This window comes from Platalea leucorodia (assembly GCF_965183815.1).
Source record: "Platalea leucorodia genome assembly, chromosome: 2".
NCBI lineage: Eukaryota > Metazoa > Chordata > Aves > Pelecaniformes > Threskiornithidae > Platalea > Platalea leucorodia.
Window position 1 is genome coordinate 67426620 of NC_138824.1, and position 20908 is coordinate 67447527.

Below are 20908 nucleotides of genomic sequence, written 5' to 3' on the forward strand. Positions count from 1 at the left end.
AATGGAAAAAGCCAAACTATATTCCTATGGTCTTTCCTGCAAAAGACTGAGGGAAATCTGTGTAGAGACCGACTTATCATAAACTGAACAGCAGATCTGGAAGACAATGATGGGGGTCAAACCTCTGGCTGAAGTGACATCAGTGGACACAGATGCAGAAGCTAAAGCTCGCCTTCCTGTTGTGGAGCTCAGAGTCCCACAGCACACGACCCATCATGAAGTTATGTCAACACAGGAAATTATTTGTATACTGTAAAGATAATGGTTTCAAGAAATTTTGGTTCCTGGAAAATAAAATGCATGTGATACATTATTTGATAAACATATGCTCTGTACACGTTTAGGAGTTCCAGTACACTGCTTCACACTGCCCTAACTGTTAATAATCTCAGGTGGTTTAGGTACAAATGACACTGACGTTCCCAGGAAAGAGCAAAGGCAGAATTTCGGCACCAAGCCCCCCTGAGCAGCTTTGCAGCACTGACACTGCCAACACTTAGCTAGATCTCCACCACAGTTTGCAGGCACACAAGGCCCCATCCTACCAAGCAGCATCCAGCTCCTGCGTGACAGCCGGACCCAGGAGCCGCAATTACAGTGGTGCTTGCAGCAGCAGCGTGGAGGCAGTCCAAGACACCTCGCAGCCGAGGCGAAGGGGTGTGAACGGCTGTCCGCTGCATTACTTACTGCTGTTTTGTGCCTTACCAGAGGAACACCCCAGCCTGGATCCCAGGAAACCGCTATCAAAGGAGACACAGACCTCAAAAAGGGCAGGAGAAAGAAATCTCATACTGGGGTAAGGTGTAAAAGGCTGTAAAATGAAAACTGGCAGATATCACGTATGACTTTAACAAAGGGCGATTTTAATTTTTTTTTTTTTAGTACAGAAATTCTCACAGGATACCCCGAGGACATTGGCATCTCAAGTACATTTTGGCCCAGGATTAGAAAAATACGGTACTTGAACTGAGAAAGCAGCTCTCAGTGAACTGTTCCTTGAGGGCTGATATTATTTAACACATGTGAATTAATATGTATGTAAAATGAAATACAAAGGCACTAGAACAAAGAACTGGAGAGAGAAGCTACAGGAGGGCATTGCAAAGCCATGGAGTATGGCAAGCTATATTTAGCAGACATGAAAGGAACCTCTTGTCTTTCTTGTGGACTCTAGATATTCTGAAAGTATTCGCTAAGGACAGGCATCTAAGCGTCGCCAGGGAGAGCACATGAAAAAAGCTAGAGGTTTCCAGTTTTAGAAAACTAAAGAACTTTTTCTCTTCGTTCCCAGTTGCTCTTTGCCCTGTTGTTATGTCATTATTTTGTATTTACAATGCCATAGCCTTTTGTCATGGAGAATGCAGTAAAAATGATGAATAAGGCTGCCTGGCAACACACTGAAATATCACAAAATGGGTTAGGAAGGAGCAAGGTTTAGTTTGGATAAGAACCAGCTTAAGCTACTAGCAAATATAAGAGAAGCTCTGTCTTTAGGTATGGGTTGTCCCCCTGCTCTAGGAGCATCATCTGACCATGCTCTATTCACCTTCTTGTATCTCCAACACCCTGCCCTGAGCTGATTCGTAAGTCCCCAGATTTGCTATTTCCTCCACCTGGATTTTATTTCCCAAGACCAATCCCTGTTTCACATATGTCTTGTCTTTAACTGGAAGAGGTTCATGAAAGGATTGAAAAACCTAGACTTATACTGGTACAGACAACCTCTTCCCCCCACCCAGCCCAAAAAGGGTCTCATTCCCATCTTGGACATGCACATAAATAAGAGAAACAGCAACACAACTGTAGAGAGCTAGCGCTCATTTTTACGTATATGCTTTAAAAAGCAGCTTTCTCTTCCCTAACAAGATCTATTCTTCCTCATTGCTAGTTTTGTATGAAAGATACTAAACGTAAAAAAGTCAAGAATCCCTGCACATCTCTTTTACTCGACTAAGTCTGATTATTCTTCCATCTATAGTCATATGAATATAATATATAATGGTAATGCTATTAGAAATCCATCCAGGAAATCAATTTAGAATTAATATTATAAATAGATACCAAGTTAACACATTCCTAGAACTGATCCAGTATTTCTGATATCTCATGGCAAATAATCTCAGTAGGTTACAATCGTGCATTTTGCCACACTAATTTTTAATTAAGGTGCTTAGTTATAACGTAAGGGTAAATCCCCCAAATCTGAATACCCATCCTTCTGAAATTGGTAACTCGGGTAATGAAAGCACAGTAACAAAAACCCTTTAAATTACACAGCACTCCAATCTGATGCACAACCACCACCAACAAAAAATAAGCTAAAAATACAACCACAGAACAGGCATGAGGAGGTAGGAAGTACTTCCTCTCCACCGAGGCTTTCGTTAGCGTTTACACAAGGATCCTTTTCTGAGGAGCTTGAAGCGGGAACAGATTGCTTTCATGCCAAGCACACTTAGGAAAAAAAAACTTTGTATTTTTACTTTTTTTTTTTTGGTGTCTGTGCTTACTCAGGTTACAAACAGCTCCTTAATCTCCCTGCTCCAAACAGAGGCTTTTTGAAAATCCACTGTCACTCTTTCAAAAGGCACGTAGCATCAGGAAGATAACCCTGGACATTAAATGGCTTCCCAATTTTTGGTCATCCTTCCTGGGTAAGGTCCGGCTAAGTGGTCCTGCTGCATTCTTTTGTCTAAAGCCCTTTCCGCAACAAAAAAAAAACCCACGAAGAAAGCCAGACCCCAGGAGCCGCCCCAGCCCCTCCACAACAAAACCAGACCGGTGGAGGGGCTGCACCAAGGCCCCCGAGGAGCAATCCACAGCGCCCGGGTGACCCAAAACTGGCTTCAAACCAGATCAAGCAAAATTGTCAGGCTGCGGAAAGTTATTTACTTGCAAGTGCTGGCTGTCAGAAGGGGATCCAGAAGCAACCACCAGCTAACATTTGCCCTTCCCCGAGCCAGGGAAGGGAGTCACACCATCGCCAAAACCCGCAAGGTCACTGCATGGCTCCTGTTATCCCTCCTTCAGGTTTTTTTTGCAGCGCTTCGGGACTGCTTCTCGGTGCATGTGTTTTGCAATGACTTTCCAGAGCCGTGTTTGCATTTTGTCTGCTGAAACCACCAAAGGAAGCAGGCTGCCGAGAAGGGCTCGGCGCGCCAGCCGTACCCGTCAATTCGCACTCACCTCAGCTTCTCTTCGTGTGACCCGGGCAGTCCCACGCTCTCAGGGCGATCCCGTCTCCTCCTGTACAGACCTGAATGTGACAACTCTTTCAGCTGCAAGGCCGTCATATTTCTCTACCTCGAGGGCTGGTTTTTTTTAAAGGAGGGGGGGGCTGTTTTGGCTTTGAGTTGGGTTTCTCTCCCCCACCGCCTCTTCCAGATGTTGCTGCCGAGGAGCGTGCCTGCCAAGATGCCTGGAGAGAAGAGGCTCGGCGTGTCGGCACACCTGCGCCCGCCCGAGCTACCAACCTCTGCAGGCAGGGCAGGCGGGCGGCCGCTGCTCGGCTTCCTGTTTCTCATAGGTACACACCCTCCCGAAGGGCACCACATTTCCTTTATCACTTGATCGCACCTAAGGGATGTCTGCCACAACCTCACCGGCTTCCCTCCAGCTTGCTTCAAACTCTGGCTGCCCCGACAGGAGCGACCCTGCCGGGTGCCGCGCAAAGCGCCTGCTGCAATTAGCTAAAAATCTCCAGGGCTGCAACAAGCTGTTAACTCCTCCCGCTGTAATTTATGACAAAAAGGTCATTAACGCTATGAAAATTCAGACAGACTTAAGCACGGGAGCAAACTCCGATAAGGAGATTAACGCAGCTAAGTGTGCAGCAAACCAGCGTGAAAATGGTCTTTTGGAAACACAATAGTGCAGGGCTTGTCAGAAGTTGCTCTTTTCCACACATCTTGAGAAGCAGAAGAAAACCACGATGTTTTTTTCTTCCTGCTCTCAGCTATCAAAACATAACCACCGTAACTATTTGTCACATTTTGCAGTGATGGAGTGTCCCGTGTAATTGTAAAACAGGAATGAAAGTGCTTAAGGTTTCCTGTAAGACAGGAAGGTGACTAGCAGGGATTTGCAAGCTCTGTGTTGCATCTCATTTAGTAATAAAACCCTTCAACTTGAAAGGAGGTTTCAAGAAAACCACTTTTCCAAAAAATTTTAAGACTTCTTTGACATTATCCTTGGCACATATAAACAAAAACTCAATTCAGAGTTTTTACTTCTATATTGAGTTGGGGGGGGGGGCACGTTTTTTAAATGAACTTGCATTTAATAAAAGCCAAGAAACCTAACAATTTGCAAGGGCTGTTTTCACTAGTATAGGAAACAAGTTCTATGGGGTATGAATTGCATAGTTCATTATTAAAGTGTTTATTTTGTAGCACAATACATGTAAGAGTACTTTTGAATTCTTGTAACAGTGAAAAGCATAACATATGTAATACTGGGTACACCACACGACACCAATTTTGTCAGGATCACCAGACTGAACACAAGCACAGTAATTTTATATAATACTATCAATGTGCTTCAGTCTGGAATGTCATCAACATATAATATAAAACATCACACAATGGAAAAATAACAGAAATTATTCTGGAAAAGGGATCACATAACATGCCAAATAGATAATGGTTGGAGAAATTCAAAGTGATTTATATGATGTTAGAAGGTTGCACACACTGAAACGTCAACAAGAGCCATATATCTGAGCTCCTGTCCTCAGAAAATAAAAGAAAGAACGGTCACAATATTTGCCTAAACATGCTGCATTCCAGTTTCAAACGAAGTATTTAAAATTGTTGCTCAATACACAGTAGGATAAGCTTAAACATAATTAAATGCCAATTCCCTGCAGTCAGTCAATCAGCGATTCAATGAAAAGTTAATGCTGTTACGAGCGGAGGTTAAGGACGGCAGATGACAGATGCTCATGGCATGGCAGCTTTTATACATTACCAACAGTTTTTTACTGTGCTTTAAATATTGGTGTACCAATGATCTATCTTTGTCCAAACAATCATTTTTAGATAATAACAATAATAATCTAAAAAGTGAAGACAGAGTAGATTTTTTTTGCTGTGAAAAAGCTCTTTGTAAACTAATGAAATTGAACTATTACCTACAAATTTGTTCATAAATTTTTATTCACTACAGTAGCAGTCTCTTCAGTGTATACTGAATACTTTTGTATTGCTCATGACACAAGTCAACTCTTCACCCACTTTGCTGCAAGTTGCGTTAGTGTGAAGTACATAGCATTAAAATTCATGTTCATCTGCATGTGCTTGGACAGCCTATGGGACAACGGCTTTTACTAAAACATACTTGGAAACCAGACCTGCACCAAACTGGTATTACTAAAATTTTAAATCAACCCCACCAGACAGAGCACGTAAATTGAAGGAATACAAGAAGTCCAGACACAAAAATGAGTTGTCTGTTATAGAGATCAAATCCACCTCAGTATAAAGGAAGGCAAGATGATTAGTTTTTTAAAATAGACCTGGGAATCAGCTCCATAGCATCATTATTTCACAGGCTTCTTCAGCAAACTCCAGCTGGGGTCGAAGCTGATTTAGAAACTACTTTCTCGGAGGACCTGAGAACAAGCTAAAAGCTTTCTACAAGAAGAAATCCAAACCAGACTCCTTTTCTGCCTTGTGGGATCCTCCACCAGTCCTCACGAGGTTTCAAACCTGAAATTACTCAAACAGCCAAACCTTAAGTTCTGAGTATCAAATACATGTTGTAAGGGAGTTTTGGGGAGAGATGTTGGAGAATGCAAATGATATTTCTCCACTAACTCGCTTAAAGGTTGCCAGAAAGCAACACGGATGGACCTCGCTCTGCAGGAAGAAGAACTTCCCCAGCAAGTGCCTCCTGCTCCCCACACCCCCTTTCACCTTCCAGCCCCTATCTGCTGTTTATAATTCCTTTTTTGAGAGATTACGTTCTTCTCGCGTGGGACGGGGCCACTTGGACCTTTCACATTCCATCAGAATTTTTGAGGACTGGCCAAGTTACCGCGGCTTTTCTTATTACTGATAACATGCAGCCTTCCTTATGTCCTGTACTTTGAAGGTTCACTCTTCATTTTCCAGTGCGTGCCTCTTCACTCATGCAACTGACCTTCCTCCTGCCCCAGAGAAAGCTAACATTGCTACTGCAATTTGATGGATAAGCACGGTATTATCAGTATTTTATTAGAGGAAAATATTCACCTATGTCTAAGCAGCAAAAGGTGGAACCTAGACAAAAACTATGCAGCCCTTCATTCATCCCAAGCAACAAATAACTTTTTATTATGCGGGACAAGGCTCACGTTCCAGTTTTCATTGCAGTCCTACAAAGCGTCTATCTTGATATACCAGGCCTGAAGTGCTCTCTCTTAAATTTCTGTGAAAGTACTGTTGTTCTGATGACTGTACGTATTCAACAGAATTTTGCAATTTAAAAATCTTTTTAAGACAGGTTATGTCTGGTTACTTTTCACTATGTTTAAAGGGATGATAGAAACCATGTCGTTGAATTTAGGAATAACAAAAAGCAGCAAGTACTTCAAATCCAGTACATGAGTCTGTATTTACAGAGAATGCACGTTAACTATAGAAACCAGAAAAGACAAAGTTTTAGCTCTCTCATTCCACACAGAGAAGCCTTTATTGATGTGATTGATCTTTTTTCCACTCCAGTGGCACGTTCCTGTTTTGTTTTTTTTTTTTTAAACTTTGAAGAAACCACCAAATTTCAATTAAATTTAGTTGAAGATTTTCAAAGCAATAGAAAAAGCTGTTTTCAGGGCAGCATAAATAGTCAAAAAAATAACCAGAAGAGCGTTATAAGAACAGTACAGGAGTGCCCATGGCGTGCACACAGTTAAAAGATGGCTGCAGCGGGGGAGCACGTTTCTCCATCCTCCATCGCTCGCCCAGCTTATCACTGGGATGAGTCTCCAGAGGAATGTACCCAAGAGCATTGGTTTTCTACTATTTCTTGCAAGGTCTGGAAGAAAAACACTCTTTAAAGCCAAGGAAAAGGCTTGTACATCAGCAGAAATGCACAGGACTCGCTGGAGCAAGCGAAGGAAGGTGGCAATAACCCTTCCAGCGGTTTTGCAAGAACCCCTGAAGCACCCAACTGATGTGCCGACCGCAAATGAAGCTTTACGCCTCTCTGAATTAGGCTGCTGAGGCAAGTCCCCACAGACGGGTTTGGGTGTCCAGGAATAGCGTACTACGCCTTGGGTCCCTGCGAGGGCAGGCGGTGATAAAAGGAAATGAGCTGAGGGAAATCAAACTACAAATCTAAGGATGCAGAGCTTGAAAAAAAAAATTTCAAAGCTTCACGGGAGCCTGAACTGTTGATTCAAGGAGTTAAATAATCAACTAATTACATGTTTCCGTCTAATGTGACTCCAACATCCGTTTTGATGTTTCTTGCCCTGTTCCACTTAGCGATCAATCAATCCTGAAGCATGCATATTTAATCTGCGGATTAGGCTAAGTACTGAGGTACTTGAACTATTTACGTGAACACTGCAAAGCAGCACTATGAATTTATGTCCATGATCCCGCTGACCAAGCACATTTGCTGCAATTCAGTGGTAGTTGCTGGGGTTTTTTAAACTGCTTCTATGGATGCACATCCCTGACATACAGTATAAAGTAAAAAAAGTACAGGGTAGTATTCTGAACACCCTTCAGAGCAGCGACACACTCAACCCACCAAAGCCCTTTGGGATTTGAGGGGGCAGAGGGAAGGCAAGGGGGCTGCTGCGGTGAGCATGGGGGTCCCTCCTCGCCCTGGCAGTATCAAAGGCATCTCCACCTCCACCGCAGGTGGCCCATGAGGTTTTGGTGAGGCAAGGCAGAGGTCCCTGCTCTCATTCCAACTATTCTATTCCAATAATAATACAAAAAATACAAAAGCAAGCATGGGAAAATCTTCTGTCTACCCGAACGTGGAACAAGGTCTTTTGGCTGCCTCCTCCGAGCTCTCTGTACACGCTGCCCCATGAACTCCTAAAATTCAGAAAAAAAAACCCTGCAAAAGGCACATTTTTCTTCAGGAAGTGGAATCCTACTTTGGCTGAGCTTTACAATACCTCCCTCTACTGGGAAAACGCTGCCTTATTTCTCAGTGCCGGTATTTCTCTCTAGAGCCAGAAGGAGGTACGGATTAACCCACATATGCTTTAATAATTCAGACCGGGGCCAAGCTGAGAGCAGAGAGGAATGACAGACCAGCGGCTGAAGATGCAGGTTAGCATTATAGCTAGAAATTTATGTTGTTAATCAGTGGATGATCAATGCATGAGTAGGTGTGCAACAAAAAAATCATGTGACGCAGCATGAATCAGTTTTGTCCTGCCGTTTGTACATAAGCCTCTTTAAAAAAAGAGTGATAAACAAGCTGGTAAGCAGTTGAAGCTTTAAGATGGGTACAATTACTTATATGGACCCTGAACTTCATGGGAGAAACATCTTAAAAAGAGAAAAGAAAAAAAAAAAACACATCAAAAAGATGAAGGAAGGGAGGGTTTAAAGACAGCAAATTCAGAGTTTAGATTAATCTTTATAGCCTAGAACATGTAGAAAAGCACAAGCAATTCCCGATCTGCATTTCTAGATATGGGACCTTCCCTTCAGAATTATTTTTACTGTCTTGGAATTAAAAGCCTCTTCCCAAAACAGATTTTCAAACCCAGTCAGTAATACACTTTTTACATTTAAGCACTTTGTTTATGATGCATGAGGATCCTAAGTCTGAAAAAGAAGACTGAAAAGTCTTATCTTTAAACAAGTTGTCTTCTACTTGCAGATGTATCCAGAATGTTTACTTTACTGTAATGGGATAAAATGCCTTTGAAAATGGGGGTAAAAAGCCCCTGGTGCCAGCTGGCTTACTCAGCCATTAAAAGGTCCCCAGTAGATACTACAAAAGACTGAGGAAGCCTCCAAGAAAAAAAGAAAGACAGAAGCAGAACCTGAAAATGGGTGGCAAATGAAGGAAACTGCCTGGAGAGCTGCTGCCCCAGATACCCTGGGGAATGACCTGCTCTGATGGCCAGGTTTGTGCCCCGAAAGCCAGCCAGCCATTCCAGGGCTGCAGAAAGGGTGACTGTTCCAGACAGGCAACCGCTGAGACCTGGTTTTGCTGGAGAGCCAGTGGGAGATCTCAAAACAGGCCCCAGGCTGACTTTGCCCTTTCACTGAAGGAATGGGAGTATTAGGAAGTCTTCATTTTTCTCCAAAACACCACTCACCAGGGTTAAGTAAATGCGAACAAAACCACAGCAGCCTATAAACTGCTTCCTCCATTGACTGCCCAGCAATTATTCTCCTGGCCCCTTTCTTTTCCGTTTCACAAACAATTTTCAAACGCCAACTGCTACATTACAAGTAGGGAAAGAAAAGCCTCTCATCAAGGTTTGTGTTCTTTACACTGAAATGAAATTAAACTGCCGAAGAGAGAAGACGGCACGCTCCCCTTGAGAAGAATGGAAGAGGTGCCTGTGACCCTGACAACGTGCACATACCTGAAGGCACCACTACCTCATGGCACACAACCAAATATGACCGCCAAAGCAGCAGGTGACGCTACTGTATGGCTGCAAGTGCTGGAGTTTTAAAAGGACAACCCACCCCTGAGCTCCCAAGAGGGTACCAGAGCCTTTGAATGCTGCTGGTTGTAAGAAGGAGGATGAGCTGAATGGCGAGGGATGGTCAATTTAGCAGCCCGGCTGTACGTCTGTGACCATACCATACAGCCACCTCACATAGTCCCTACCGCCCAAAAAACAAGGCAGGGGAAACACGTTGCAAAGGAGATGAGGGGAGGCAGTGGGGGTGCAAAGAAAACACTTGAGAGAGCACAGAAGACCAGATATACTGAAAAGGGGTCCTATACTCTGACCAGCATTTCCAAGAAAGGTAGAAAGCAGTGGTTCCTTAGAGATTATCACCTTTAAAAGGTCAGAGACTGGTAGTATGGTGGTTTCTAGTGTAAGAACTAATGTTATATCTAAAGCAGAATATACAGAGTAGCTCATGTGTCTAGAAAAATAAAACTGAATACATGTAAACACTTAAGAAACACAGGCAAGGTGCAGCTGCTGAAAAAAATCTTAATTTTTAAGTATATACATTTTGGTTTCAAAGTTATTAAAACTTGTATTCCGTGTCCATGCAGAAAAATCCAGTCTGAGAAAGACATTCACAGTGCAAAAGAAATGAAACTAATTCATCCCAAAAATTCAGAATAACGTAAACCGGAAACACCACCGTCCTCCCCTTAATGCTGCAAAAATTACTTTTGGATTCAGCACAAAAAATAAAAATGTGATCTCATATGGATTTTTCATAATATTTTAAAGCACATGAAAAACACACTCAAGATTCTTAAATTAGAGCAAAAGCCTTAAACCGAAAAAGCACAGCTGCCCTACCGTAAAGGGTTTGCTTTGCTGGAAAAGCGACTGACTTCTGAACAGAAAGACTCCCTCAAATCGTACCAGAAGCGATACAATTTCAGTAACAGGTGGGAGAAAACTATTCCTTCCACTGGAATTACACTTTCGGGTTCAATTACTCTGTTGCAGTGTCCTCTTCCTCAGCCACTGCCAATTATCCCACTGCTCAAAAAAACCCGTCAGCAATGGGGTATCTTCAAACCAACCACGAATCCTCTGTTCTGGGTGGGGACAAAATAGTGTCCCTAAAAACACTCCAGATGAGCAATGGATAAAAAACTACTGGGAATACCAGGACACCTCTACACATTTCAAGAACGACGAAGGACTTGCTCAAAGCTCTGCTACCGGTGCCACTTGCTTTTAGTAGTAACAAAACCCAGCAAGCTAAACTATTACCTGTCCTCTTCCTAACTCCATGTATCACCATTCCCACGCGTGGCTCCTGCTCGTAAGAATTTCCCTGCAGAGGACTAAAAGACCATACAATTCCTTGCCAGGCTGTTGGCTAGGAAAGCAGCGTGACATGCACTCAGGCAGCACGACAGCCAGACCCTCAGCCCAAGTGACCAGGTGCACACTTACTGGCACGGTGTAGCCTCGCTGGCAGCAGGTTCGCAATGAGCAGCCTTTCCCATATATAGCTTTACACTGAATAGTCACCGTTTGCATGTTTTCCCTGTGGTTCTTACTGGTAGTTGTGATAAAATGAAAAAAAAAAAAAAAAGTGACTTAGCAAACCACTTCCTTCTTTCACCCTGTAAAAATTTGACGCTGTAAAGAAGAGGACAAATCCATCAAAGTTCACAGTTCGGCTCCACAAACTGTGTCACGCCAATTCTCCATCCCAAAACCACCAAGGAGAGAGAAGGAAGCAAATCCTTCGCCCCACAGGAAAGGACATAGCTTTAGTTATACCATCGGTAATTTTTAAATGACAAAAGTACAAAAACCCAGAGAGGGAAGAGCCAACAGCCATAGAACTACTTCTTGGGATCACTGAGGTGTTTTCATCTTACAAATTTCCTGATATTCAGGGACCGAAGATGATTGTGACAACTTCAGTGCCTCTGGAGGTATACCTTAACTTGTGGCCTTTTACACTGTTGTTCCAGGGACAAAGAGAAAAGGAACAGGCAACAACTCTGCGCGCGTAACTCCAGACATCTCAACAAGCATGACAGGATCCCAGGTCCCTTACTTGGGAAGACCAACCCCTGGAGTCACTGGTGAGCAGTGAACAGCGGCGCAGGGCCACCAGACCCCCCACAAGCACCACCGTCAATGCCAAGGAGAGGGGGAAGACCCTCTCTCCCCACGCTCCCACCTGCTGAGAAAGGAGGAATACCCTCTGATTTTCTTTTCTGAGATGAAGGCAGCCAGTTTCACTCTCCAGCTCCTGGAAGACCCCTTCTATGTCTGACAACCTCAGCACAGGGCAAGGACTAACTGGGAACAGAAAATAACCACCACCTCCTAGAGCAGGTCAGGGTGATCAACCTGCACAACCAAACAAGAGTTGAGCTGCATCTCTCTTGTGTGGACAGAGGCTCAAACTCAGTTTTCCTAAAGCAATCTGAATCCCATGCACGCCTCTTCAAAGGCCCCAGGCAATCCTTTGCAGTTTAAAGCAGCAATATCCTCAAGATCAACAATGTTCCCCTGCCACTTGCTACACAATCAGAGCTGTATCAAGTGGAGCCTAAAACTTGCTCACCACCAGCGATGGGGACAGGGAAATGAAGCCACAACCTGACCTCCGCAGGGGACACACACGACATGCCTCCAGGCAGAACCTGGTTCCCACCTCTGCTCGTACAGCAGTATGGCGCCAGGCCACTTACAACTGCAAATCTACACACCAGCATTTTCCACTGCACACTCTTAATAACATGCCTTTTGGCCTGCTACTGGTTACAGAGAAAAATATATGAAAATGCAGTTTTCATATATCATGCAATCCATTTAAAAGCAGCTTTCTTCGTGTAAGCAGCGGCTTGGACAGAGTGAGCCAAACAATTTTTAAAGGTTTAGTGTTTTCTAATCACAAATACCTAACCCCCCCTAACACTACTTTACCACTCATTGACAAAAGGGGTTGCAAAGTATGCTTGTAGAGTTTATAAAGGAATTCAAGAAAATGGGTATTTTTTTCTTGGTCACTCAGAAGGGTGTTTATTAATTTGTCCGTTTATGGACAGACATAACTTAAAAGCAAATACATCATGTGAAAACATGACTACTTGCCCCCCATGCTCCCAAGCTGTGAAACTGAGTAGGGCCAGCCCCAGATCTACAGCAGCATTTAACGGAGAAACTGACGTGCTGCTTTCAGACATGGCATTTGTGCTGGCATTAGACAGTGACCCTAAAGGCAATGCAGAAATCTTCTCCATTCAGATATTTAAAACTGTACTCAGTGCACTGTAGTGTATTTATCTCTAATATTCAATGCATCTTGGTGAAGCCTGGTGCACAATACCTTGCCTTCTTACAAGATTTTTGCAGACAAAGCACATGCATCTCGTTAATCCCTCTGACCTGCTTTCACCATGTGCACCAAAAAATGCTACGCTGTACCAACAGAGCCTCATTTTGCTTTCCCCTCTCCACCATGTCTCTCTACATCCTGCATCTTGCTCCTTCTATTTCTGTCTTCAGGCCACGTAACATTATCGCTAACCCTCTACCATAGACAAATTAAGATTGTAAGTTATCTTTCCAAGCTGCTGTTTCCCATACCGCTGCATAGTACTTCCTCATTTGAACGTCTTATCTCTTCCCGTGAAGGCCCTTCAAGTACAAAAACAGAAGCAAAGTTGTATTAAACTTATCACTGGACAGTTACTAACCTAGGAGAAAGAATGCACTATGGCTTTGTTTCTCAAAATAACATGGCAAATGTCAAGGTAAGAGCAGTTTGTTCTCAAGGATGAAGAAAATCACAATAAACCAGTTGCCGTACAGAATGAAAGAGAGGCCTCGCTTGATATTGCAAAGCATCTTATTTCATATATTGCTCATACGCTGGCAGTTCCACTTTTATAGGAAGGCAAGGACAGTTGATTCATGATGACTGTAAAAGCTGCAAGACTTCAAGGAGAATGCAAAGAACCATCTGTTAAAAGGGAACTAGGAAAACAAGCATTAACTCTTCAATTAACACTTTTAGAAACACATTTGAGTCATTTATTAACCATTTTGGCCTGGCTAAACTATGTTTTTCAGTTTTGTTCACTTCACAGTAGTTGGCCCTATTGTATCACCAACCCCTTTTCCAAAAGAGTTGCGCTAAAAGAAAACTTGTAAACAAAATGACAGCTGAAGAGAGCAGGACAAGGCCAGCCTCAAGAGACCACGCTCATACGCACTGCCAGATCTCGTCTGCGGTCGCCCACAGCGGGCACAGGGGAAGTGCAGCGCCGAGCCACATGAACAGCTCTAGGCAAAGTCACACAGTCCAGCCAAGCCCATCAGCTTGGTCCTGGCGCCAGGGCTTGCAACACCAGCAGAAGATGGAGCAGGAGCCAAGGTGCTGTGGTGATGATGAAGCTCCCGAGGTACAGGAGAGGGGCTGGACCTGACCTAGGCATGAAATTAGACCAGTATTGTCAAGCAAAGGTTGACTACAGGGGGGAACCATTGCTTCAGACCCCTATTTCCCGTGGTATCTTTCTTTGCTACCCTAGCAGGCCAGCGTGAACCAGAAGAGCAGCACACGGGTGGAGACAGATCCCCAGGGCTGCTCCAGGATGCTCAACGCTCTACCAGCTCCTGGCGAGGTCTGTGTCCTTCTCTCTGCTTCAGGCAGCTTGGGTAACCCTCCGCAAGGAGATCTTTGCGGTGCCCCCATTGCCAGGAGCTGGTGGAGAAGCCAGACAGTCACACCCTGCAGCTGCCTGCCCCGCCACCCCGTGAGATCACCATTCCCGGAGCAAAATAAGCAGAAGGAAACACGTACTCATGCCTCAGCTGTTCCAGTTTGCTGAGGGTGTACACACAAGATGACTGAGCTGGTCTAGGAGCTGACTGCCACCTAAAGGGTAAAGTCTTGTTCCTTTTCTCTCCTTCTGCTGCTCTTCCTTCCCCCATCACCACACTCCTTCCTCCTCTCACCTCCACCCCAGCTACAAGGGGCAGCACCCTCCTTTAGGCCATCTCTTGCTCTCACGAGAGCCCTCTCCCAGCCGACGCAGCCTGCCAAACCAGCAGAAGGCTGGGTTTTGGGGGGCGGGCGAGTGAATGCAGCTGGTGCAGAGCAAAGGACCAGTGAGCGCCGTACCCAACACAGGGGAGCAAGATGGAAGCAGCACCTCTCCATTTCAGCAGAAGTTCCCTCAGCGTGGGCGCCCTGCGCGGGGACGACCGACAGGTGCCCCCCCGCCAGGCCTGCAGCGGCGGGTAACCGCGGGCTGGCGAGGAGGGAGGGAGGGAGCGGGGAAGGGCGGCGAGCCACCGAACGGAGGACAACTTTGTGAAAACTGTCTTTTCAGGACCTTGTGCTCCCAGCCCCTCTCAAGGTTTCCAATCATCTCTCCCAATTAATCGGAATCAGTAAAGCACTTGTAATTAGAAGACGGCGCTCATGCTTTTCAGAAGTCACCTGCACGCGAACTGCTTGCCTCCCCCTGCAAACACCAGGCCAATTAAAACCCTTGACCGATGCCGCGGTGCAGAGAGATGAGCCGCAGATCCGAACCACCGCTTCCCACCTCCCTCCCTTTGCTGCTCGACACCCAACGCTCCCAACGCCCTCCCCGGCTGCCGCCCTCAAAGCCGCCCCCCCGCCACAGCCTGAGAGGGCCGGCCTGCAGGCGGAGCCGCCGCCCGCGGAGAGGCGGGCCGCGCCCGGGCCCCACGCCCGGCAGCCGGCCTGGCCCCGCCGCCCCGCCCCGCTCCCACCGGCAGGAGGAGCCGGAGAGCCGCGATCCCCCACGGGCAAGCGCCTCTGCACGACTCCCCCTCACGAAAGTTGCTGCTGCCGCCGCTGCCGCCGCCGGCCGGGCCCGGCCCGGCCCTGGCCCTGCCCGCCGCCCTCCCCACAAATCCCCACAGGTTGTCACGGCGCAGCCTGTTCAAAAGAAGGAGAGGGGGGAAAAAAGAAAAGGCCCTGGGGTTTCCCTTGCAGTCCTTCCTTTCAGTGTCATCAAAGCTGCCGTTCCACGCAGCTAACCCTAGGTCAACAAAGCCTCACAGCAAATTCGCTTAAATCAAAGCTGGACCGCCAAGCCAGCCTGACTCGGGTTCAGGCGAGAAGTCATAATCGCAGCCATTCAAACAAGGAAGAAATTTTTCACGATGAGGGTGGTGAAACACTGGAAGGGGCTGCCCAGAGAGGTGGTAGACGCCCCATCTCTGGGCGTTCCCTGAATGGAAACATTCAAGGCCAGGCTGGATGGGGCTCTGGGCAACCTGATCGAGTTGAAAATGTCCCTGCTCATGGCGGGGGTGTTGGACAAGATGGCCTTTAAGTGTCCCTTCCAACCCAAACCATTCTATGATTACAGCACCGACAAAAACAATCTCCTGCTCTCAACCGACAAGAGGACAGGCGGTCATTTCTCTCCTCCTGAACTCACTGCAATATTTAAACACAACTTTTGAAAAAGTGCTGTCGCTACACCTGAGACAGGCCTGGAGCGATGCTCCGGGGTGAGCCGCACTGCTTGGCTGAAGGCCCCTCGCCAAGAAGCGATGGGAAACACCAGCCCCACGGCTAGACGCGCTCCCCTCGCCGAGTCTCCTCTCCTGGGCCCAGCGGCATCTGCAGGCTGAGCGGAGCGGAGCAGACCGCGGGGACTCGAGTGCCGGGCACCAGCAGACAGCACACCCACTGCGCTGTGCCACTGGAGTCGCAGCAGCTGATCAGAGGAAGTATTTGATGTTGGGAGCTGTCAAAAGCTTCCTCTCCTCTAACATGTTTAGGAAGGCTTGACCTTTCTGCCGGCGTACTGCTGGAAAAAGTGAAAGCCACATTTCTATTGTTTAGCAGCTGAACAATGGAATTTGCCCCAAAACCAATAAACACTACTCCTAGGTTACTTTCAGAATCCCAAAGACGCTAAAGTTCATCTACTTTGAATCTGCCCACAGTCCTGGTTACTGTTACAATTTCATCTGCGGAGTCCAAAGCCACATTGACCAAATCCTAACCGCAGGATCCTCATGGCCAGAAAGGGAAGACATCATCCCTGCTGTTCTCCCCAGCCTGCACCTCTGCAGTTGCCGTGATGGCAGAAGACAAACAGCAGGGCTACCTATTGCCCAGCGTGGCTGGATGGTCCCTTCCAGTCTGCATCCTGACATGCGGGGAGACGCACATACCCTGTTGCATGCAGACAGCACAGCTGTGGGCACTTCTCATCCCAAACTGACACACACTCAACAAGGATATGTCAGGGCACGGGTCCCATTTCAGGACCTCTGACTTCACCTACCTACCCTGCTGTACCCATCTCCTTTCTGGCAGAAGAGCACACGGAAGGAGGAAATGCTGTTTCAGAAAAAAAAGTGATCCTAATTCCTGGGTAGGGCTATCATTTTCCTTCTGTTTCACTTACAGAGACTACAGACGCATTAACTCACAACTAAAATAGATTTGCCATCCATGGATGCAACCCAGTTCCTAGATTTCAGTAAAGCAGCAGGCACCAGCCAGCAGCTGCTGTACTCTTTCCAATCTTCTTCAAGTACTTTGGCTTTAACAAGGCCTCTCTGTTATCCTCCTCTGGCAGGACAACGGCTCTCAGGCTTTTTCAGTAATGAACACACAGTCTTCTTCAAAAAAATCTAGGTCGATCCTCCTTTATATTTTACATATAACATTTCCAAAACAAGATCTGTTTTTTTTGTGCAAGCACATGATCAGATGTGCTAAGTCTTTTCAATACATCCTCCAAATGGCCCAGCCCATGGCCATTTGAAGTCTCCTTCATGAGTACAATTCTTAGCACTTCTCTTTGTGAACTTTCAAGTACTTCATTGTGGACCCTCTCTCCAGACTGCCAAGGTAATTTTGTATTCATCTCCTGTGCCTCACAAGGTTCCTCCAAGTCAAGGACATCCACAAACTTCATAAGCCAACTTTCAGCTCCAGCATCCAGGTCACTGATCGAGTTACTGAAAGCCACTGGGAAAGGAGGAACTCCTGCAAGGGGCTGTCAGGAAGATCCTGGAAGGGAGGTCCTGTTGGTGGCTCTGTGTCAAAACAAGAACTCCTGCCCAAATGCTTCTTTTGAAGCTCCCCTCTGGCAGTTTCACCTAGACTGTTATTTCCAAACTGCTATGTGCTTCTCTTGAACAAGGCCAAGAGCAGTGAAACCTACCACTGAGTCCAAACTAATACATCTTGCAAGGGGATGGTGAAGAAACAGGAGGAGGTAGCAGCAGCACTTCTGTGAATCCTCTAGGACAGCAACAAACCAGTGGCAAGAGAGGAGAGGTGGATACACAAAGGAAGAGAAGCCACAAGGCTTGTGCTCCAACAAAGTTAACCACAGTGGCTCCAATTTAGAGCCTCTCTCGTGTTTGCTTATGAAATTTTGCTTATGAAATTACCTTTCTCTTATTTGCTTATGAAATTTTGTGTGAGAAAAACAAATACACTTTGTTTGTTCTCTCCCTTCTGTTTACGAGGCATGCTCATCGTCAGAGTTGGAAAATTGACTGCTTTGAAATGACCTGTTATTAGAAATCCACATTGGTTTTTTTAATGCTGTACTGCTCAGTAAGTGTTTATATATTGACTATTAGCTGCATTCAGGGATCAAAGTTAGGCTGACTGGGCTTTAATTGTCCAGCAGCCCATTTTTGCCACTGTCGTGGTTTAACCTAACAGGCAGCTAAACACCGCACAGCCATTTGCTCACTCCCCCTGAGTGGGATGGGGGAGAGAATCAGAAAATAGGTAAAACTTGTGAGTTGAGATAAAGACAATTTAATAGGACAGAAAAGGAAGGGAAAATAATAATGATAAGCGAATATACAAAACAACTGATGCACAATGCAACTGCTCACCACCTGCTGACCGATGCCCAGTCAGTTCCTGAGCAGTGGCTCCATGCCCCCAGCCAACTTTCCCAGGCTTTTTTTGGTCAGCATGATGTCATATGGTATGGACTAGCCCTTCGGCCGGTTTGGGTCAGCTGTCCTGGCTGTGTCCCCTCCCAGTTTCTTGTGCACCTCCAGCCTCCTCACTGGCAGGGCAGTATGAGAAGCTGAAAAGTCCTTGACTTAGTGTAAACACTGCTCAGCAACACCTAAAACATCAGTGTGTTATCAACATTATTCTCACCCTAAATCCAAAACACAGCACTATACCAGCTATTAGGAAGAAAATTAACCATCCCAGCCAAAACCAGGACAGCCACCTTTTTCAAATATAAATACTGCGTTCACTCTTCTGCGTGCCTTCTGGGGCCTCTTACATGAGCTCTGAAAAAGCATCCCTAATGAGCATTACAGCAGTCTCTGAACTATTCAGTACTACTGCTGGCACCGCGCGCATAGTATTACGCCAAAATATTACGGACATTGTATCACACTCTGTTTGACATTAATGTTGAGAAAAGCATTCTTCCTCACCATTACTACTGCAGATTATTATCTTTAAGGATTAAACAGGAACAGTGACAGCCAGGGGAAAATAAACAAAATGCAAACTGGAAGGTTATGCCTGTGGAATGGTACAAAAGGACCAAAAGATAAATCTCCTGTGAGAAAGTATTTACAGTTTTCAGCCTGGTTCTGGCTCTGTTCACCGCCAGGGTTTCATTAATGGTCTCCCCCGTCCCCGGGGTTATGTGAAAGGGGAAATGAGATAACGGCCAACCTCTCGTTCCTACAGTGCGCCAGCCCTTTGAACAGCACTCAGCAGTCGCACTCCGACTAACACCATCAGTAGCCGCTTTCCTCCCAAACTCGCTGGCAGCGGACCAGGGATCTCCCTCCCAGGCGCGCTGCTGCAGACCCGGGGCCAGCTGGCTGCCGCTGGTCGCCTGGCCTCCCTCCGAGCCCCTGCCTCCCTCTGAGCCCTGCTGTGAGCCGGCTCTCATGCCTCCAATTCAAGAAACGCTTCCACTTCCAACAGGACCCTTTTTGTTCCCCAGTCTCACCCATCAGGAGTCAGGGATATACATTATTCCTTTCCCTCTCTCCTCCCAGCAATACCAAATAACTTTGGATTGCTTGCCAGTGTCTCACCAGGGCACTGCAAGGGCTTGTCCCACTCCCCAGCCTTTGCAAGACGATGGCGGTGGCTCGGCTTGTGAAGAAAGCCAGCGCACCCACGGCATCAGGGGACATTCACTTTGTCTTTGAATTCACTTTGTCTTTGTCTTTGAACTCTGGCTGAAGGTTCAGCCAAGATAACGCCTGTCTGCACTTGCCCACCCGATCAGGGCTGGACCACGGAGCAGAAGAGAGAGCTGGGGCATAAACGCCTGCCCCAACCTGAATGAAAACTCAGAAAAACCTACTCACTGCAAAGACTGGATTTCTTTCGAGAGCAGTTTGCTCGATGCCCAGATTAAGAAGCTGCACAGAATTACTTTATCTGTGGCAATCCTCCATGCAGCTACAAACTTCTGGGTTACTGATCGGCTGTAGCATTAAAAAAAAAAAAAAAAAAAAAAAATCAATAAAAAGCTTCACATTTAACAACAACACTAGAGGAATAAATTTAGGCAACAGCAGAGGGAAAAACAAGTTATTACATATCAGACCAGTGAAGATGAGCTCAGTGAAACAGCTTAATTGTTTGGAGGGCAAAATACAGTGAGTCACCCTTTAAAATTTCAAGTGTTCTCAATACAATCTCTCACAAGACTGAAAAGTACTTTAAAGACTCAGAAAGAGACTGCAGGCTCTACAATTCAAACATTACACCTACGAATAACTGTTTTGATTATTGGAATTCATTCACATTATCAGCTGGGTCCCCGGTTTGAATAAATCTATGTTTCAACATGAAACGCCTTGAAGTTTTTTATTACATACTGGTTGGCATATTTGCATACCACAGAAGCAACAGAAATTATTACCACACATGTGCAGCACTGATGACTTCGGTGTTCACCGTTCACCCTCCCACCTCACCCACCATGCTGCTTTCCTCTCCTGCCCTTCTCCCACCCTATTTTGGGAGACAGAGAAAATGAAGAGCGCAAAGACTTGTAGAAGAATTCATCTTCTCCACGCAGAGGGACTTTCTAACCAACTGGAAATACATGCAACATTGCTTTATGAAGGCCAAAATAGCCTGAAGTACTTTTATTCACGGGACAGTCCTTTCTAGTCCATGTGTCTGTCTTGCATGTCAGCGCAATAACCCTCAAGAACTCCTCCACCCCTTCAGGTCAACAGCACTGGGGTCATGCATCTGCAGAAATCATCCCAGCACCTCACGCAGCTCCCTTTCCGTCACCC

The 20908-nt window shown here is 45.9% G+C and overlaps 1 protein-coding gene across 7 annotated transcripts in view; it reads right to left on the reverse strand.

The window, feature by feature from the left end:
• Positions 1-20908, reverse strand: part of LIMS1 (LIM zinc finger domain containing 1) — a gene marked incomplete at its 3' end in the record, with an annotated part of 79095 nt that overhangs the window by 35482 nt on the left and 22705 nt on the right. For 2 of the 7 annotated variants that reach the window (XM_082304189.1, XM_082304195.1), the window contains exon 1: positions 3187-3308. The exons of 2 other annotated variants lie outside the window; for them this stretch is intronic. In XM_082304189.1, the coding sequence (XP_082160315.1) occupies positions 3187-3293 (107 nt within the window). In that variant the 5' untranslated portion in view covers positions 3294-3308. Of the gene's footprint in view, positions 1-3186; positions 3309-10882; positions 10957-11068; positions 11153-20908 lie in introns of those variants that run through there. 3 more of the 7 variants (XM_082304194.1, XM_082304190.1, XM_082304192.1) reach the window with 3 other exon arrangements.